This window comes from Symphalangus syndactylus, chromosome 23, assembly GCF_028878055.3.
Source record: "Symphalangus syndactylus isolate Jambi chromosome 23, NHGRI_mSymSyn1-v2.1_pri, whole genome shotgun sequence".
Classification (NCBI taxonomy): Eukaryota; Metazoa; Chordata; class Mammalia; order Primates; family Hylobatidae; genus Symphalangus; species Symphalangus syndactylus.
Genome location: NC_072445.2, coordinates 45324258 through 45342525, shown reverse-complemented (window position 1 = coordinate 45342525; position 18268 = coordinate 45324258). Strand labels below are relative to the sequence as shown.

The following is an 18268-nucleotide window of genomic DNA, read 5'->3' as shown; positions in this document are numbered from 1 at the left end:
AGCTGGGATTACAGGCATATGCCACTGTGTCTGGCTAATTTTTTTTTTTTTTGAGACGGAGTCTTGCTCTGTCACCCAGGCTGGAGTGCAGTGGCGCGATCTCTGCTGTCTGCTCACTGCAAGCTCCGCCTCCCGGGTTCACGCCATTCTCCTGCCTCAGCCTCTCGGAGTAGCTGGGACTACAGGCGCCCGCCACCACGCCCGGCTAATTTTTTTTTGTATTTTTAGTAGAGACGGGGTTTCATCGTGGTCTCGATCTCCTGACCTCGTGATCCACCTGCCTCGGCCTCCCAAAGTGCTGGGATTACAAGCGTGAGCCACCGCGCCCAGCCGTGTCTGGCTAATTTTTATATTATTAGTTTTACCATGTTGGCCAGGCTGGTCTTGAACTCCTGACCTCAAGTAATCCACCTACCTCGGCCTCTCAAAGTGCTGGGATTACAGATGTGAGCTACTATGCCTGGCCATGTGCATTCTTGTATGTTTAAAAATCTTATAACTTCATAGTTATACATTAAGAGAAGAATTGGTAAATGCTGGGACTAAATTCTTCAAACTTAGTCTCCTTCCAAATGAGAGACAAAAGTCTCTAATACTTCAGAGAAGATGCAAAGGGCAATTAATTATAGCTGTAGCTTAGTTGCAGGCCTGGGTGTGGGAGTTAGTTTCTTTAAGTGGAAGCTTTTCTGAAGATGATCCTACAGTTTATTGCAATTCATGGTGAGTAGAAAAAGAGCACCAAATACCGACATTTGTATTGAGTTTTGCAGCAATTGAATAGAAACTTTTGAGACAGTTTCATTCCATTTGATAGTCTTTCAACCAACCTTGAGGCAAGCATCATTGTAGTGCCCCTCACCTATCACTTCCCTGTCAGGCCAGGTATGGAATGCAGAATTGCAAATGTTTCATGTGACAGGATGCATGTATGAAAGCAATGAATATCTGCAACTATTTGCACCTTGAAAATGACTGTATTTGCTTGGGCATGATGGCTCATGCCTGTCATCACAGCACTTTGGAAGGCCAAGGCAGGCAGATCACTTGAGGTCAGGAGTTCAGGACCAGTCTGGCTAACATGGTAAAACCCGTCTCTACTAAAAATATAAAAATTAGCTAGGCATGGTGGTGCACGCCTGTAATCCCAGCTACTTGGAAGGCTGAGGCAGGAGAATCGCTTGAACCTGTGAGGTAGAAGTAGCAGTGGGTCGAGATCATGCCATTGCACTCCAGCCTGGGAGACAGTGAGACTGTCTCAAACAAACAAACAAAAAAACAACTGTGTTTATATACATCCTTCTTAGATACTAGATTGTTATTTAGCATCAAATCCTGCTAGAAAGTGGACATTATGAACTGGATGTTGTCTAATTTTTTCTGTCCTTGGAGAAACCTACACCATTCAATTTTATGTACCAAAATTTCCCTGGATAAAAATTAATTTAAAAAAAAATTACTATTGGAACCCCTATGAAAGAATAGTAGATAATTTGGGGGTCATTTTATATTTTTGCCATATCTTTTTAAATGACAAATGATAGTAAGGAAGGAAAGTAAATTATTAAAAGTTCCTTCTTGATTTTAATTTTCCTTGCTGTCCTTATCCCCATTATGGATATTTGAGTGTTTGATATAACTTTTTCCTTAGAATTATAAGTAAGATCAGAAATGTTCCACCTTTCTTGAGTGAGAGGTTACTACTCTCTTGAAAGAAATATGATTTTATTTTTAACAGTTCAAAAAGTGTTCAATGTTTTAGTCACATTTACTTCTCTTTGATCTTGCTTTCTTTTAAATAATGCTAGTGTGTGGGATCCAAACAAGGGTAATTTAAAAACCAGTTTTACATGCACACATGCAGACAGCCTCTAATTATGCAAATTCATTTAAAAGGATTTTCATTTACAGTAATGAAAAAGCTTTTACTGTTTTGGGAAAGCTTTAGCTTTCGGGGAATTTTAGACATTTAATAACCTGTGACTTGAATGTTCTTGGTAACTAAAGCTTAGTTATTTTCTTATCTAAATTTTTGTTTTGGGAGCAAATTTTAGTTAGAATTATTTTTTCTGACTCTGCTTTTTTACATTTTTTATTGATAGAGACTTTAGCTTCTTTATTCTTGTTCTGCATACTGCTGATAATGGTTTCTGTTTTTTCTCCTTGGGCTTTCATTAGCTTGGCCATTGTGTAAGTACTTTATGAATCAATTAGAATATATTGATACATTTGATTATTTTTTAAGCATTGGAAAGTATGTTTTATGTGTATATACTACAAATATCAGTAAGGAGTATGTATAAACAAAGTTAAACATTTAAATGTTACCTATATTTTCTATTTCTATAAATGGAATATTTTTACTGTACTTTACAATGATAGAACATAGAAATTTTCTAACAGAAATTTTATTTCTCAACAAGTAAATCACTATCAGCAAATATGAAATTGTAAAGACAACACATTTACGTTTATCTTCTCAAAAGCATACTTTTTTCTTGCTCTGAAAATCAAATTGTTTTTTGAGAAGTGTTTTCTTAAATAAGTTCTTGCTTTAGCTTTGACATAGTGTATGTACACATTTACTTCTTCAAGTTTAAACAAGCTGGGACCTAGAGCCATGCTTTTCAGAACTATCTGTAGTAAATAAACTATTTTTATGTTTTTTTAAACTTCCAATCTATCATAAACCAATACATTTATAAAATATAATACGAATAAAATACAAGAAAGATTTAGAAAGACATAAGACATGCAAGCCCCCAATTTTTATGATTAGATACAACAGACCTAAAATTTTTACTACTAAGGTTTCTAAAAATTTTTACACTCAATTTCTGTACTTATTCATCTCAAATTTTGAGTAGCAAGGTGCTGGGGAAGATATACAGGTGTCATGATGAGATAGGCTCGATGGGGCATTTAGGTAAGCTGGAGAGCTCCTGAGAAAACAAGCAGATGTAGTGAAATGGGCCTGGCAGTCAGTCCTGACAATAGCTTTACACACAGGTTAGAAGCCCTTCAGCTGTGAAGCCGGTTTTGGTTTCCCTGAAGTATGTAGACCAGTCCCTTGGAGAGGTCTGCCTCTCTGTAATACTCTACTTTAGAGCTCACCTTAGAGCAATCTGTCACCTTAAAAAGTAGAAATGATGAGATGCGGTGGCACATGCTACTTGGGAGGCTGAGGTGGGAGGATCATTTGAACCCAGGAGTTCAAGACCAGCCTGAGCAACACAGTGAGACGCTGTCTCAAAAAAGTAGGAATGGCTGAATGTAAATATCCCAACTGAAATTCTCCTGAATAGAGAGCATTCCCAAAGATCTGTGCAGAACTCTGCTTACCATACAAGAAGCCAGAGAAGTTGGCAAGTTTTGATCCAAGGAACTAGCAAAATATCTCATCCAAAATAGGGAAATGAGGATTCTTCTAATTCTTACATCAAAACCTAGACACGTGGAAAATAGCACCTTGTATTGTAAATTTGTTGTCAAAATGTTTATAAATTTTAATTTTCCTACATGAGTAAAGGACTTGCCATGTTCCTTGGTTCATAGTAGGTTTCCAAAAAATGATAGTTTGTTTTTCCTCATTAGATAGTAGGTTTACTGAGCAAAAGGGCCACAGCTTAGGAAACTTTGCATCCTTCACAATGCCTTACACAGAGTAGGAACTCAACAAATATTTGCTGAATGGAAAATACAAAGATATTATGACTGCTGTAAAATATGCTTTGGTTTCATAGGAAAAGATGAAAAGTACTGTATTGGGTTTTTCAGGTTGACTTTCTCTTTAAAATAAAATTGCAAATGAGGTGAGAATATCATTTGCACTTAGTTTTGCTCTGAAACAATCATCATAATAATATTTTATATTAATTTAACATTTTTCCCTCCATGGCTCGAAGCATTTGTACAAATCATTTTGCAGTCATCTTTAGTTAGCTAATCTCTGCCTTATTAGTGAGAACTCACTCATTTCTTAGAACAGGTAGGGATGGGTCCTTCCTGAAATGTTTGACAGTCAAAGTAAGTCTTTATTGTCTCCTTTGTTTGGGTGGAGAGTTTATACCTTGGAATCGGTAACAGTCAAATACAACAGTAACTTTCTCATGTATAAAATGAATTTATTAGAGTTCCAAAAGTCAGAAATGAAGAAATTCTTCTGGGTTGATAATGCACTGCTTTGCTACTATGGCGTGGGTGGTGGTCATCTTGTTTCTGTTTTGTTTTTTTCTAATGGTTTTAGGATTTAATGTGGGATCATGTGGCATAGGAAACAGCAGCAATGGCTAGTGATAGGCTCTTTACCCATTTATAATAGCTTCTTTGGAGTTGATAAGCTTTTACTTTTTCTTTGGTGCTAAGTTTATTTTAAGACTAACTATCTCCTATTTTTAATTTTTTGATTACATCTCCAGTAGAGTGAAGACTTTACTTTGTGTTTGGTTTGTGTTTCTCTAGCTGAGATCAGGAGGTGCTCAAGTATTAGAAGGTTGCATTGCTGAAATACACAACATCACCAGCTTAGACATCTCTGACAATGGTAAGTCAGATATCAGAAAAGAAATGAAACGGAAATATTTTTTGAAGCAAGTTAATAAGGGGAAAATAATCTTCTACCCAAATCCAGACAATACCTTAATAAAAATATTATTTTATTTCATGACTAATAGGGCTTTTAAATTTAACAATAGGATTTATTTGTAGAATAAATCTGTGCCACGGTCTTACTAAGTTGATTCTGTGGCCAACTATGCAAAGTCTATGCAGTAAAACAATTCAATTATAAAAATATCACCAGTACGTTGAAAAAGGTCTAAGCCCAACTTTTTGCATTCTTGCTGATAATAAAATTGTACTTTTGTTTATTTATTCAGAAGCTTGTATCATTAGCTTCATTTCTGCTGATTGTAGTATCATGTTAGTATGAACCTGTGAAATTTGCATAGACAACTTTAACTCCACTTACCCCCCAGTGAACAGTTTGTTGGAATCTTCTCTCACAGAGTGGTGGGAGAGATGAAACTTTCTGCCATTATTCATTCCCATTTCCTGCTGACTTGGTTTAGCCACTGATTGTGTAAGAGATTTAGATAAGTCTTTGTAGAGAATGAGCTTATCCCTGTGAAATAATAGGACATGAAAAGAGTGCAAAGAGTGCCTTTGAAAATAAAAGATTAGAATCCCAGGCCCCTCAGGAAGGTAAAGGAAGTCATCCAACTACATGTCACCTTTGCTTAATTGTGTTCCAGCTGAAAATTAATTTATACACATGTGTTTTGATGCTCTACTTACTCTGATTCTTTCCAGGTTTAGAATCTGACCTGTCTACCTTAATAGTGTGGCTCAGTAAAAACAGATCAATACAACACCTGGCATTAGGCAAAAATTTTAATAATATGAAATCCAAGTAAGAGTTTTGAATTTTTTTATATGACAATGATGAAAATAACCAGCCTCCTGAAAGCTTTTGATTTGATTCCACTGTCCACATCTCTAAAATCTCTTTAGAAATCTGACACCTGTATTGGACAACTTAGTACAGATGATTCAAGATGAAGAATCAGTGAGTATTATGTTAAACATTTTTTACTAAAATCTTCTGTTTGTTGCCATTCTTACTGATTATTTCTACTGGATTAATGCTGAAATGCTTTCAGATAGTTTTATCAATGTGTACATTTTCCATTACTCTTTAAAAATGGAATAAATACACTTTAGTAGAGTTGTAGAATGTATTTAAAAACTTACTTTTTTACTTCATTCAACTCACTGTCAATTAAAGGAAGATTGTCACTAATAGATTAAAAGAAGTATAAATTGACTCCTGAGCCTATCTTTTAATTAGCCTTACTACTCCCTAACTTTAGCTAATAAACTAATCTTCAGGCATGAATTTTCACAATCTAGTTGACTTTATGACCTTATATAATGCTGAGAAATATATTGCTAATTTGAATTTCATCTAATAATTATGTGGAATTATAGGAGACCAAGGAAGTTTTCTTCCATCTTTTTTTTTTTTTTTTTTTTTTTTTTTGTGATGGAGTCTCGCTCTCTCACCCAGGCTGGAGTGCAGTGGCGTGATCTTGGCTCGCTGCAAGCTCCGCCTCCCGGGTTCACACCATTCTCCTGCCTCAGCCTCTCCGAGTAGCTGGGACTACAGGCTCCCGCCACCACGCCCGGCTAATTTTTTTGTACTTTTAGTAGAGACGGGGTTTCACCGTGGTCTCGATCTCCTAACCTCGTGATCCGCCCGCCTCGGCCTCCCAAAGTGCTGGGATTACAAGCGTGAGCCACCGCGCCCGGCCTTCTTCCATCTTTAATTGCTTCTTGAAGTCTAGTAGCACTCTGTATTTTTAATCCTCTTTCGTTGCTCCTGACCAAAATTTAGTTCAGGGTAAAGAAGTTTAATTTCAAATAGTATCTTATTTTGCTGTCCTTTAAAATGGATTAGGAGAAAGAAAAGTTATTTTATGGACAAAATAAGAAGCACTCTACCATGAATCCATTTAATTTAGAGCTGGTGTGTTACACCTTATACTTTACTGATGCTCTCTAATATTTTGTCTGTTTCCTCTCAAAGTCCTATTTGGTCACCAGACTCAGCTTTTCCAGTTCCTTAAACTCAGATCAATTTGTATTCCTACTATAAAGAGTCACATTATTCATGTTTTGTAATAGCTACTTTTGTAGGTCATGAGGATGATTTTTATATTAATCATGTGAAGTATGTCACATTTTGAAAAAGTATCATTTTCCCTTCTGAATTCATACCAGGGAAGAGCAAATTCTATTACAGCTGTAAGCTGACTTTTCTGTGAAAGCTAAGAGGCCAGGAGGGATGGACACTGGACACTCCCTCACTTGCCGTTGCCCCCACTTCTTTGGCGGGGCTCTGAGCTGGTGGGCAGGAGAAAATTCTGTTCTCTTTCTTCTTCATTGTGGATGTAATTTTCAATCTGTGGGCTAGAAAATGAATCTCATTATTATTTAATGAATTCAGCACTTCTCCTTACCCTCATTTGCTAATAAACCCCATATTTTGTTGCTCTTATGCTGGGTTATTGAAATTAGGGATATAATTAGAATTTAATTTAGACTTCTCAGAGTTTATGCTGTTTGCTTTACATATTTAATTTGACTTTGCATCACTCTGCCTTGTTTGAGTTTCTGATTTTCCAGTATTGGCCCAGTTTTAACAGATTAGGGAAGCTAATATTACGTAATTATACTTAATATTCACCCCAAAATGTTTTTTTCTTAACATATACTTTAGGAAAATTTATATTTTTATGAAAAGTACATAAATTTTATGTTTTGCTCATTATGTGAGGTTCTTCAAACTGTATCTATAATTCTGGAAGTCCGTTACTTAAAGATGATAGTTAAAATATACCTAAAACCATATTTGCAGATGATAAAGTTTGCTATATAAATGTGAATTCTGTCAAGTTACAAGTTTGAATAGAGTGTCACTCATAATGCTGTACAATGAAAAGCTTTTTATGTTCCTGCCATTGAAAAGTAGATGGCTTTTTCAGAAAGCAATTCTTCTATTTTTTTCTACTTTTAAATCGGTAATATGCAAAAGAATTTGAAATGATTAGGAGATGAGTCTTGTGATGATAAAAATTTTTACCAATACCTGGTACAATTGGGATCATTTTTTGTTTTATTTATTTACAAGTTTTACATATTAAAAAAAAAATCTCTTTTTACATTCTGACCTGGTGTTTGTAGAGCTTGTTCTTTGACCAGCCTGTGGAATACCTTATTCACCCAGTATTATACATTATGTTCAGTTGAAAAACCTACATGCTGGTGGGTTCCAGTGTTACCTTCAGCTATAGACGGTGGTTTTCAGTCTGCTGCACCCAGAGTCATGGGACAGTAACATAGAGGGGCCAAGATGACAGGGAGTTTTGTTCTGAAGTATTACATACAAACCCATTTTGTAACCAGTAGAACAGAATGTGTTTCTCCTGGGGGTGCCTGTAGCCAGGAGACAGATTCTCAGATTAAGCATGTTCAGCTATGAAAAAGAAATAGTAAGATTTCAAATAGTAATGTTACACAGAAGTACAATAAATCAAGAAGGGATGACCTTATAAATATTCATGCAATTCAGGCTGTTCTGTTCACATTAATGACTCTGCCTATTATTTTTAAGTATTAACTGGGGTGTATTAGAATTTGAATATAGTCCTGGAATTGATGCCTGATAGCTCGGAGAGTTGGCAGTTTTCCAGTATTAGGAAGAAGCTATAATATATCATCTTCGTAGTTATTGAATCAAGATTATTGAAATGATGAAAGCTGTAATTACATCTTTTTATTAAAGCATATTGTGTTTGTTTTTCTGTAAAACAGTAAGTTTCCTGAGCCTGAAGAGTTTTTAGTTGTCATTTCCGCTTACCTGTATGTAAGATGTTAAGAAAATTGAAGAAACCAAGCTAAACCCACTTGAGTTTAAATGTATACAGACTTTTTGGCCCAGGTTTTCATTGCCTTAGCACTTACCAGGCCATTTAACTTTTATAAATTTGATTCTGATTAATGCAGCATTACCTTTTGATTTTACCGTAAATGTATTAACTTTGAAAGCCATGGTAAATTTGGATGATAAGGACAATAATATGCTTATTGTCTCTTGGTACCAACCAAATGCATAATGATGCTTTGTTGATATCTGGGTCATGAAACCATCAACACCCTCATTCTGTCTCCTGTAGCCCTTTGGTAGATGAACCTCTCACAGATGTTGCTTTGGAAGTCAATGTTAAGTGTTTGAGTAGACACAGACAAACCCCAGGCTGTGTGTGGGGTCTGTCGTGTAGACCACCCAGGCACACCTTGAGAGCTCCAATCCCCCAGGCATTGTGGAACTGGGTCATAGATTACCCCAGAAGCTGCTTGTATCACTACTTCCTGTAGTGATGGGACTGCTTATGCAATAACCATATCATTTGTTTAGTGTGGCTAGGACAATATAGCGGACCCACGCAACCCAGGAGACATCCACATCTCCCAGGGAAGTCTGAATTCTGACATTTAGAGCCACTTTGGTTCAACCTAGTTAACCTGGAATTCTTACCCCACTTTAATAAGTTATGGCTTAAATCAAGGAATGCAAACTCAAATGCCCACAGGGCTAGGAAGGCAACATAAACTAGTAAAGTGAGCTGGGTGTAAGTAGGAAGCTCTATTAATTTATTGTTACTATTATTATTTTGGTCAGATACCATGCAAGACAAACAAAACCTGCCTTTAGGCTGAGTGGCTTTCAATATCTGGTTTAAATGGATGGACAATGAGTGGACTGGTTTGGATTCACCATACAGCTTATGGTCAAATAAAAAGGTCACACAAGGCCTGGTGCGGTGGTTCACGCCTGTAATCCTAGCACTTTGGGATACTGAGGCTGGTGGATCACTTAAAGTCAGGAGTTTGAGACCAGCCTGACCAACATGGTGAAACCCTGTCTCTACTCAAAATACAAAAATTAGCCAGGCATGGTGGTGGGCACCTATAATCCCAGCTACTCGGGAGGCTGAGGCAGGAGAATCACTTGAACCTGGGAGGCGGAGGTTGCAGTGAGCCGAGATTATGCCACTGCAGCACTCCAGCTTGGGGGGACAGAGCAAGACCTTGTCTCAAAAAAAAAAAAAAAAAAAAAAAACAAAAGCCACACAAGTTTTACTTAAGAATTGTAGATGTATCTTCTGATTGAAACTTAACAGATAAAGTTAAGGCCGAGTGTGGTGGCTCATGCCTGTAATTCCAGCACTTTAGGAAACCAAGGTGAGAGGATCACTTGAGCCTGGGAGTTCAAAACCAGCCTTGGCAACATAGTGAGACCCTGTCTCTACAAAAAATATTTTAAAATGAGCTGAATGTGGTGGTGCGCACGTGTAATTCCAGCTACTCAGGAGGCTGAGGTGGGAGGATGGCTTGAGCCCAAGAGGTCAAGGCTGCAGTGAGTGGTAATTGTACCACTGCACGCCAGCCTGTGCATTCTGCACAAAGCAAGACCCTGTCTCAAAAAAAAAAAAAAAAGATAAAATTAAAGGGTGATGATCAAAAAGATCTGCGATAAGCTAATAGGGAGATGTGGTATAAGGTTAGGAGCATGAAATCTGGAACCAATACATCTGGGTTTGAATCCTAGTTCAGGTGCTTTCTAACAATGTAACCTTGGTTGAGTCACCTAACTTTTCTGTTTGTTGGTTTGGGAAATGGGGATAATAGTAGCATCTAAGCAATGGGTTAGTGGGAAGATTAAGTGAATTAATACACATAAAAAGCTTAAATGGTGGTTAAACATAGTACTTGTTCAATAATTGTCAGCTATTATTCATCCTGGCTGGCTTTTATCTTGTATTTGTCCTCTATTAGTATTTTAAGGTGTCATTTCACCTTGTATAAAAATAAAATGGGCATAAAGGGTGATCATATTAAAGCTGAGAAATTTTTATGTTATGTTTTTATTTATTTCATCCTATCCTCTGCTTCACGCTGGCATTTGTCAGCCTGCATGTCTTTCCCTGGCTCCCCTTAAAAGAAAAGTGGTAGGTATTCAGCATTAAAACACAAGTTCTCCATCTTTGACTCCGGTGGTCCATTTTGTGCCAGAACCTTCAGTTTCCATCCATGAGTGTCTTTTAGGTAGTAGTTCTGAAATCAGACACGTGCAGTGGGTCCATCCCCTCTCATTCTCCACGAAATGCGTTGTGGAGAGTGGGTGCTGCTTTGATGAGACTGCTGAGTGCTGCGTGTCATTTGCTCTACAGCCTCTGCAGTCCTTGTCCCTGGCTGACTCGAAACTCAAGACTGAGGTCACCATCATCATCAATGCCCTGGGAAGCAACACCTCCTTGACCAAAGTGGACATTAGCGGCAACGGAATGGGGGACATGGGAGCGAAGATGCTGGCCAAAGCACTGCAGATCAACACTAAGCTCAGGTAGGCAGATCCCGCCCTCCCTACTCATGAGGAAGGCTTGGAGCAGATTCTGAACAGCAAGCACTGCAGAGCTGCTGGGCCCAAGGGGACCTGGGCTTCCCATGAGGCCATCTTGAGGAGAAGAGGTGACAATGTCAAGACTTCTGTCAGAATAATGAGGAGGGTGTTCCCAAATTTAGACGTAGTGATTCCTTTGGTCTGTTGTCTTATAGTTCTGTTGTAAGGTAGCACCTGACTGAGAACTGCCACAATTTCCTATTTCACATCAGTGTCGATAGCTGACCAATGTATAGGTAAAGGCAGCGAGAAGCTAGGAGGGTGTTGTAGGCAACACTAAGTGAGCAGAGCCCATACTTCGCTGTGAGCCCAAGGTCTTAACCCCCTTGCTCATGCCTGCCAATATAAAGACTTAAAAACAAGGGGCACAGAAGGTCTGCTGGTTCAAAACCAGGCTCACACTGGATGCTAGCTGTTCTTTTTAGCAGTTTTATTCTGTGTTTCCTAAGCGTGGCTTTTCCTAAGGACTAGCTCCACTGTCACCTTGTTGCCATCCATCATTCAGAGAGATTGGAGTTGTTACCTAGGTCAGCAGTCTGGTGAATGAAGAGTTAATTCACATTGCTCCTCAAGGGCTCTTTCATGATGTTTTTCTAGTCTCTGGCATAAAAGTCTGAGTTTTCTGTCTAAACTGAAGCCAAAAGCCAAAATCTGCAGCAATTTCTTTGAAGGTCAGTATGTGTGTAAAGAAGGTCATCGAGATTAGGAAGGGAAGGCAGTGAAAGTTGTGAGGCCAGGATCATCCAGACAAATAAAAGCTATGTTATATGTCAGGGTGAACTGACAAATCCTAAATACCTCTGAAGTCTACACATTCTGAAGGTAAAGTAATATTTTTCTCCCCAAATAGATTTTGTGTTTAAAAAGCAAACAATCTCCTGTTTATAGTAACTGATGTTTTGCCAGCAGAGTGAGGAAGTTCCTAGGATTACTAATTAAGTCATGTCAGGGAAATAATGAAAACACAAGGAACTATGACAGATTTTCTCTAGTGTTTTGGAAACATTAGTGTTTTACTGTTTGGGGTGAGAAATCTCAGTAGCTGAAATTCTTTATATTGGGCATGGAATTGGTTAGCATCTTTTGTAAATAGCTTCCACCTCAGACATAAATATGAGAATATGATTGGGAGAATATCAGAAATACCAGAATTTAGAGTTTTCTGTCTAGTGAAAGTTAGATAACATAATAGTAAGTTAATATATGTGCTATTGCTTTTAAGTACACTTTTTCCATACTACTTGCATGGTAAATGTGTTACGAATATAATATTGGGGGAAATGCTTATCCTTGTTTTGTTAGAAATGAAGATGAACATTATTCCTTGCTCACATAATGCAGCTGTACTGAAATATCTAGACAGTGCTGTCTATAAGAGGTTTATATTCAATGTGAGAATCATTTTCTCTAAGTGTCTGATCATTTATGTGATTTGGTTTTCAAACAGGACTGTAATATGGGACAAGAACAACATCACTGCACAAGGCTTTCAAGATATAGCTGTTGCTATGGAAAAGTAAGTTTGAATTAGGATTTCTTTCTACGAAAACAGAAAAACAAAAACCAATGGTATATGTGTTATCTGTGGAGTAATAGAATCAACTGTTTATTGGGGATCAGAAGATCTGGGTCTGAATTTAGTCTACAGCTAACCATCTATGGGATCTTGGAAGACATTGAATTTCTCCTGGTGGGAGTTTCCTTATGTATGAAATGAGGGCACAGATGCCAGTTCTGCCAAAAACACCACACTGTCGTGAGAATTAAATGAAATCACGGGAAAGGGGCTGTGTGACACTTGCCTTGTTTCCTTTCCCCTTTGTGGTTTCACAATCTACACTGGGTGTTGTTCTTTTGCCTATCGTGACATCTTTGAATTCAGTGGTGAGAAGAAAGCTGAGGTCCAGAAAATAAAGATGAAATTGATAAATGGTAAGCCCAGGGCTAAGTTGTCTCATGACTGTGAAAGACTTTCTTCATTACTTCAGTAACTAAAGCCTGCAATTATTATTTATTGTTGAATTTACTTTCCCAGTAAATGAGAAAATAATACTAGACATAGTTGAAAGTAATACTAGGAATGTGGTTCTTTCTGGGCTTTTCGGTCCTCATATTGTATTATAAAGGCAGAAGTGAACAAAGCAGATTTATAGCATTAAAAATGAGAGGCTGTAAAATATGGGTGAAAAATAAGGGGCGGATAGCATAGAAGCCGTTTCCCTGGGAAAAGGGAGGAAATGCTCATTATTTTGTGTTTTTCCAGATTCCTTGTATATGTGAGGCCTCCCAGGAGGGCCTCTCATGCCTGACATGGTGTTGTGGTACAACCCTAGACTGGGAATCAGGAGTCCTTCAGTCAGTCTTCAGTTCTGTCACCCACAAGCCTGTGATCTTGATCAAGGCATTTTACCTCTCTGATTAATTCTTTTTTCATGAAGTGAGAGGGTTAGGATAAATGATCTCTAAGCCCCTTCCATTTCTAAATCCTGTGGCTCTACTTCAGCCAGGAGTTCAAAGTTACTGCCATTGCAAAATCACAGAGACTCATTTCTGAGCCCCTTCTCTGTACTGACTCCAAGGCATTACTAAATAGGGGTAAGGCAGCTTAGACTATCAGTTTCGCATTGCCACCTCATGATCACAGACCCACCTATGGTTACTCCTGTTGCACCACAAAACCCCAAATGGAGACATTTGTTTACACTGAGCTGCATCTGGATGCTAACAGCACAGTTGCCACCCTGATGTTGTTGTAGACTGCCAGCCCAGGCTGGTGTTTGGAAGAAGCTAGGAGCGTGCACAACCAATACTCAACATTTCCAGATTGACTGTCGGACTCCCTTGATCACAGTCGATTATGTATGCTCTGCTCCAGGATGCCAATGCTTCAAAATCACATTTGGTTTAAATAAACTATGCTGGTCTGTAACATGATAAAAATTGGATGAGGGAAATAAAAACTGTCAAGGCTGTAAAAAAGACATATCATCTCTTAGTTTCATTTGGCTGGATTTTCTGAAGGCAAACAAAAACAATTTTGCTAAAACAAAGCTAAGATAAAAATTAAAGCCATAGAAATTACAGCTTTCTCTTTGTCTGATTATTTTACATGAAGCTACTCTATAAGTTGGACTGGGTGAATATTTTTTTTCCATTAGCCCATCTAGACTGCTACTATTAAGTTGATGGTTTTCTTTATTATTTATTCTTTATTAGTACCTTATTTTAGGAGTTAGTTGCTAATTTATTCTTCTAATAGATGTCATCTAAATATGCTTGAGAAGCACTGTGAGTGCTGCTAATAGTTTACAGTCCTAAAACAAGGCAGCTACTGTGCAATTTTAATGTCCCAGTTGCCACCAAGTAGCCCAAGGTGAAACTGAGCTCTTCCTGAGTACTGTGTTGAAGAAATGGACAGATGCATTTTGGGGTGGAGGACAGAAGTCATCCCTAATACTGGCGTTTGTGGTAGGTGAGCAGGTGTTAATGGTCATCTGAGCACATAGCAGTTTGCAGCAGGGTCAGGATCAAAGGCCAGGGACCAGATTCAGAGTTCTGTGTGTTTTCCTCACACAAAAATGGCTGACTCCTGCATCTTCATGTTTAATAGGCCTGCCAGTAGCAATGGGATAATATACAGCAATCAACAGTTGCTTCATTTGGTTTCTAGAGCCTGGTGGACATTAGCTCTTGAACTCAAGCTGAAAGGACCTGCAGAGGTCAGAGTGTTTAGCCAGGCAGCAGACCCTTTCCCAGCAGCTTTAAAAGAGACAATCCCATGTATACTGGGCATCTTCATTTAATGGAGTCCAGAAACTTAATAGACTATTTTGTGGATGCTAATGGCTTGCTTTGCAAGCAAATGTTTTGTTTTTATTTCTGTTTTTTCCTCTACCAGTTTGGGGCTGGTTGTCACACATAATCACTGTGGGGACCCAGGTACAGTCAGATCTATTGGTTACTGCAACCCATGTAGCAAGTTGATGCTGAACTTTCCCTAGGCTTTCCCTCAGTTCATCTTTTCAATCCCAGTGTGAAAATTCTGTCCTTGATGGAATCCAAACTAAAAACAAAACAACAAAACTGCATTCCTCAAAGTTGTGTCAGTTTTGTAGGTAGTGTGAATTAATGTAGTTGCCTGTGGTATTTGCACTTGTGGTTATTACAAAGGATAATCTGCAATCTAGGGGCCTAAATGGTCTGGTGGTTTGGAATTTTCTAAGCTACTCTTGCAGCTATCCTTTTGGATTTAAAAAAAAAAGAGTGCTGAATTAATGTAATAGGAAGTTACTTTTAAATAAGTATATTATTTTCTCCTTTTTCTAGGAACTACACATTAAGATTTATGCCAATTCCTATGTATGATGCTTCTCAAGCCCTAAAAACAAACCCTGAAAAAACGGAAGATGCTCTGCAAAAGGTATTAAAGAATCAGTAGCTTAATTACAAGAAATTCACATTTGAATTGTGGTTATGTTCCTGAACTTATAAACAATACTTTGTTATTTTACAAAGTTTTTTTTTTAATTTTATTTTTTCACATTGTCTTATGTTCTTATGACCACAACTGGGGTAATGCATGACTGGGGGAGGAGTATACTAAGGAACACTAAAGCTTGTCATGCAATTTAAGTGGAATAAAATAACATTCTTACAACATCAACATGCCAGAGCATAAGTATAGTTAACTTCCTGATTGGCTGTTGGAGAAATGTGTGGAACTGAATATCAGTTTGCACAGCTTCCCTCCTCTTCATCCTCAACAGATGGATCCCTCTCTTCTTTTTTCATCAAGAAACTTAGAGTATTCCTGAGCTCTCACTTTACCATCCTCATCTATAAATGTATGTAAATCTACACCCACTCCTGCCTCTGTACTGGCAAACTCAGAGGTACCTTCCACTTCAAAGCCCAGCCATTCCCTGGTGCATTTGACCGCCTTATTCTGCCCTGTGCTGGAAACCTCTGAATCATTCCCTTGCTCTTCCATATCTTCATCCTTTTCTTTCTATGGCCACCTTTCTCTGCATTTTAGTTGTGCTCAAATATTTCCCATCTGAAGAAGCCTACTTCACTCACACTGTGGTATTATTTGAGGAATCTTTGAACTTTTCCTCCCCCTTTGTTCTTTCTCCTTGGTGATGTCATCCAAAAGACCACCAAGATGGCTAAATTTTAGAAAGGAGAGCTTCATTAATGATATTGGTATGCAAACTGGGAAGAGACAGTCTCTGGTGTGTGCTGAATGTGCTCCTCTCTTCAAAGAAGGGAAGGGCAGGTTGGGTTTTATGCCTCACAAGGCCTACGTCGTACAGTTGAGTTGTACATATTCAGCAGGCTTGGGGGGGAGCTATACATATTTATGAGGGGAGCAGAGTGCATGTGCAATGGGTAAACATGTAACATACATCTCATATTCACTTTGGGGTGAGGTTTTAGCATTAAAATGAGGGTGAATTTGGTTATGTTAGAACTATAGTACATAAAGACAGTTTGTGAGCAGCCTCTGTACACTGGCTGAAACTGGTTTAAGGTCTGCATTTACTTATCAAAAAAGAATGTGACTGGGTGTGGTGGCTCAGGCCTGTAATCCCAGCACTTTGGGAGGCTGAGGCGAGTGGATCACAAGGTCGGGAGATCGAGACCGTCCTGGCCAACACGGTGAAACCCCGTCTCTACTAAAAATACAAAAAATTAGCCAGGCTAGGTGGTGGGCGCCTGTAGTCCCAGCTACTTGGGAGGCTGAGGCAGGAGAATGGTGTGAACCTAGGAGGCGGAGCTTGCAGTGAGCAGAGATCGCACCACTGCCCTCCAGCCTGGGTGACAGAGCAAGATTCCATCTCAAAAAAAAAAAAAAAAAAAAAAAAAAAGAATGTAAGGCTGGCCCTCTGTCCAGTCAGAGTCATAGTGGTCTGGGTTGTAAGTCAGAGTAGAAGGGATCTGATAGCTCCTGTCGTTAGGGAGTTTAGAGCTGTAGGGATTTAGAAATTTGCCTTGCCAAGTGGCCCTGAACCCTTACCCCATAGATAACTTTGTTTCCTTAACCTTAGGGTCCATCTTAGTTGATGAAGGAGTTGCTCAGATCACAGTTACCACCTTCCATCTAGTCTTCCAAAGTTGACTTTCCTCTCTCATTTCTTCCTTAGCTAATCAATCAGTAAGTCTACCATCGTGTAGCATAAATCCCTTCATTAACTTTCCTTCCTTCTGTTCCCATTATGGATACCTTCCTTCAAGTCTCATCATTTCTTACCAGGATTATTGCCACATTTGCCTCCTCTTGTCAGTTTTACGTGTTGCAATAAAAAATAGCCATCCTGTTTCATGGTAAATCTGAGCAGACTAAAATCTTCACTCTATCCCTTCCTGGTGGCTTTCAGGATAAATAAAGCTGGGTCTCCTTAACACAGCAGGAAATTCTGTCCAGGATCTGCCTCCTGTACACTTCCCACTTCATCTTTGGCCAACTCTTTTGTTTTGACCTGTCTCAAGGAACTCATTAAAAATGCAAATTGTTAAGCCTCAGAAACTGGGGTAGGACTTAGCATTTGTGTTTTCACAAGCTTTCCTGGTGTTTGTAAAGTTTGAGAATCCCTGCTATATTCCAGACATCCTTTTTCTTTCCTGACTACCATGCAGGTCTGTTGAGATTGAAATCAAGCATCAGCTCATCCAGGAAGACCTCTCAGAGGCCCTTTCCTTCTCTAGGTGCGTGGTCTTAGGATTTCCTGTACTCCTCTCTGTCATTGGCCTTGCAACATTGATTTAAGTTTCCTGGCTCCATGTTTTATTCTCCTAATGGTCTATGAGTTATTTGATGGCAGAGCTTATGTATTTTCTCATCTTGCTTATTCTCACAGCTAGCACAGTGCCTGGTGTGTATGATTGGATACTTCATTGATTGATTGATTGATTGGTTGACAGGGTCTCACTCTGTTGCCCAAGCTGGAGTGCAGTGGTGCAGTCATGGCTCACTGCAGCCTCAACCACCTGTGCTCAAGTGATCCTCCCATCTCAACCAGGACGACAAGCATATGCCACTGTGCTCAGCTAATTTTAAAATTTTTTATAGAGACGAGGTTTCACTATGTTGCCCAAGCTGGTCTCAAACTCCCATACTCAAGCAATCCTCCTGCCTTGGCCTCCCAAAGTGTTGGGATTATAGGTGTGAGTCACCATGCCTGGTCGCTTGAATACTTTTCAGGCATATGTTGAATAGAAGACAGTGTGATTGGAGATGAGGTAGGA

The 18268-nt window shown here is 38.8% G+C and overlaps 1 protein-coding gene across 5 annotated transcripts in view; it reads left to right on the top strand.

Annotated features, from left to right (window-relative positions):
• The window catches only part of CARMIL1 (capping protein regulator and myosin 1 linker 1), a 347708-nt gene that overhangs the window by 229315 nt on the left and 100125 nt on the right, over positions 1–18268 (top strand). For all 5 annotated transcript variants that reach the window (XM_055264247.2, XM_055264246.2, XM_055264241.2 and 2 more), the window contains exons 18-23: positions 4459–4540; positions 5308–5407; positions 5509–5563; positions 10791–10963; positions 12468–12536; positions 15347–15440. In XM_055264247.2, coding sequence (XP_055120222.2) covers positions 4459–4540; positions 5308–5407; positions 5509–5563; positions 10791–10963; positions 12468–12536; positions 15347–15440 — 573 coding nt within the window. The remainder of the gene's footprint in view (positions 1–4458; positions 4541–5307; positions 5408–5508; positions 5564–10790; positions 10964–12467; positions 12537–15346; positions 15441–18268) is intronic.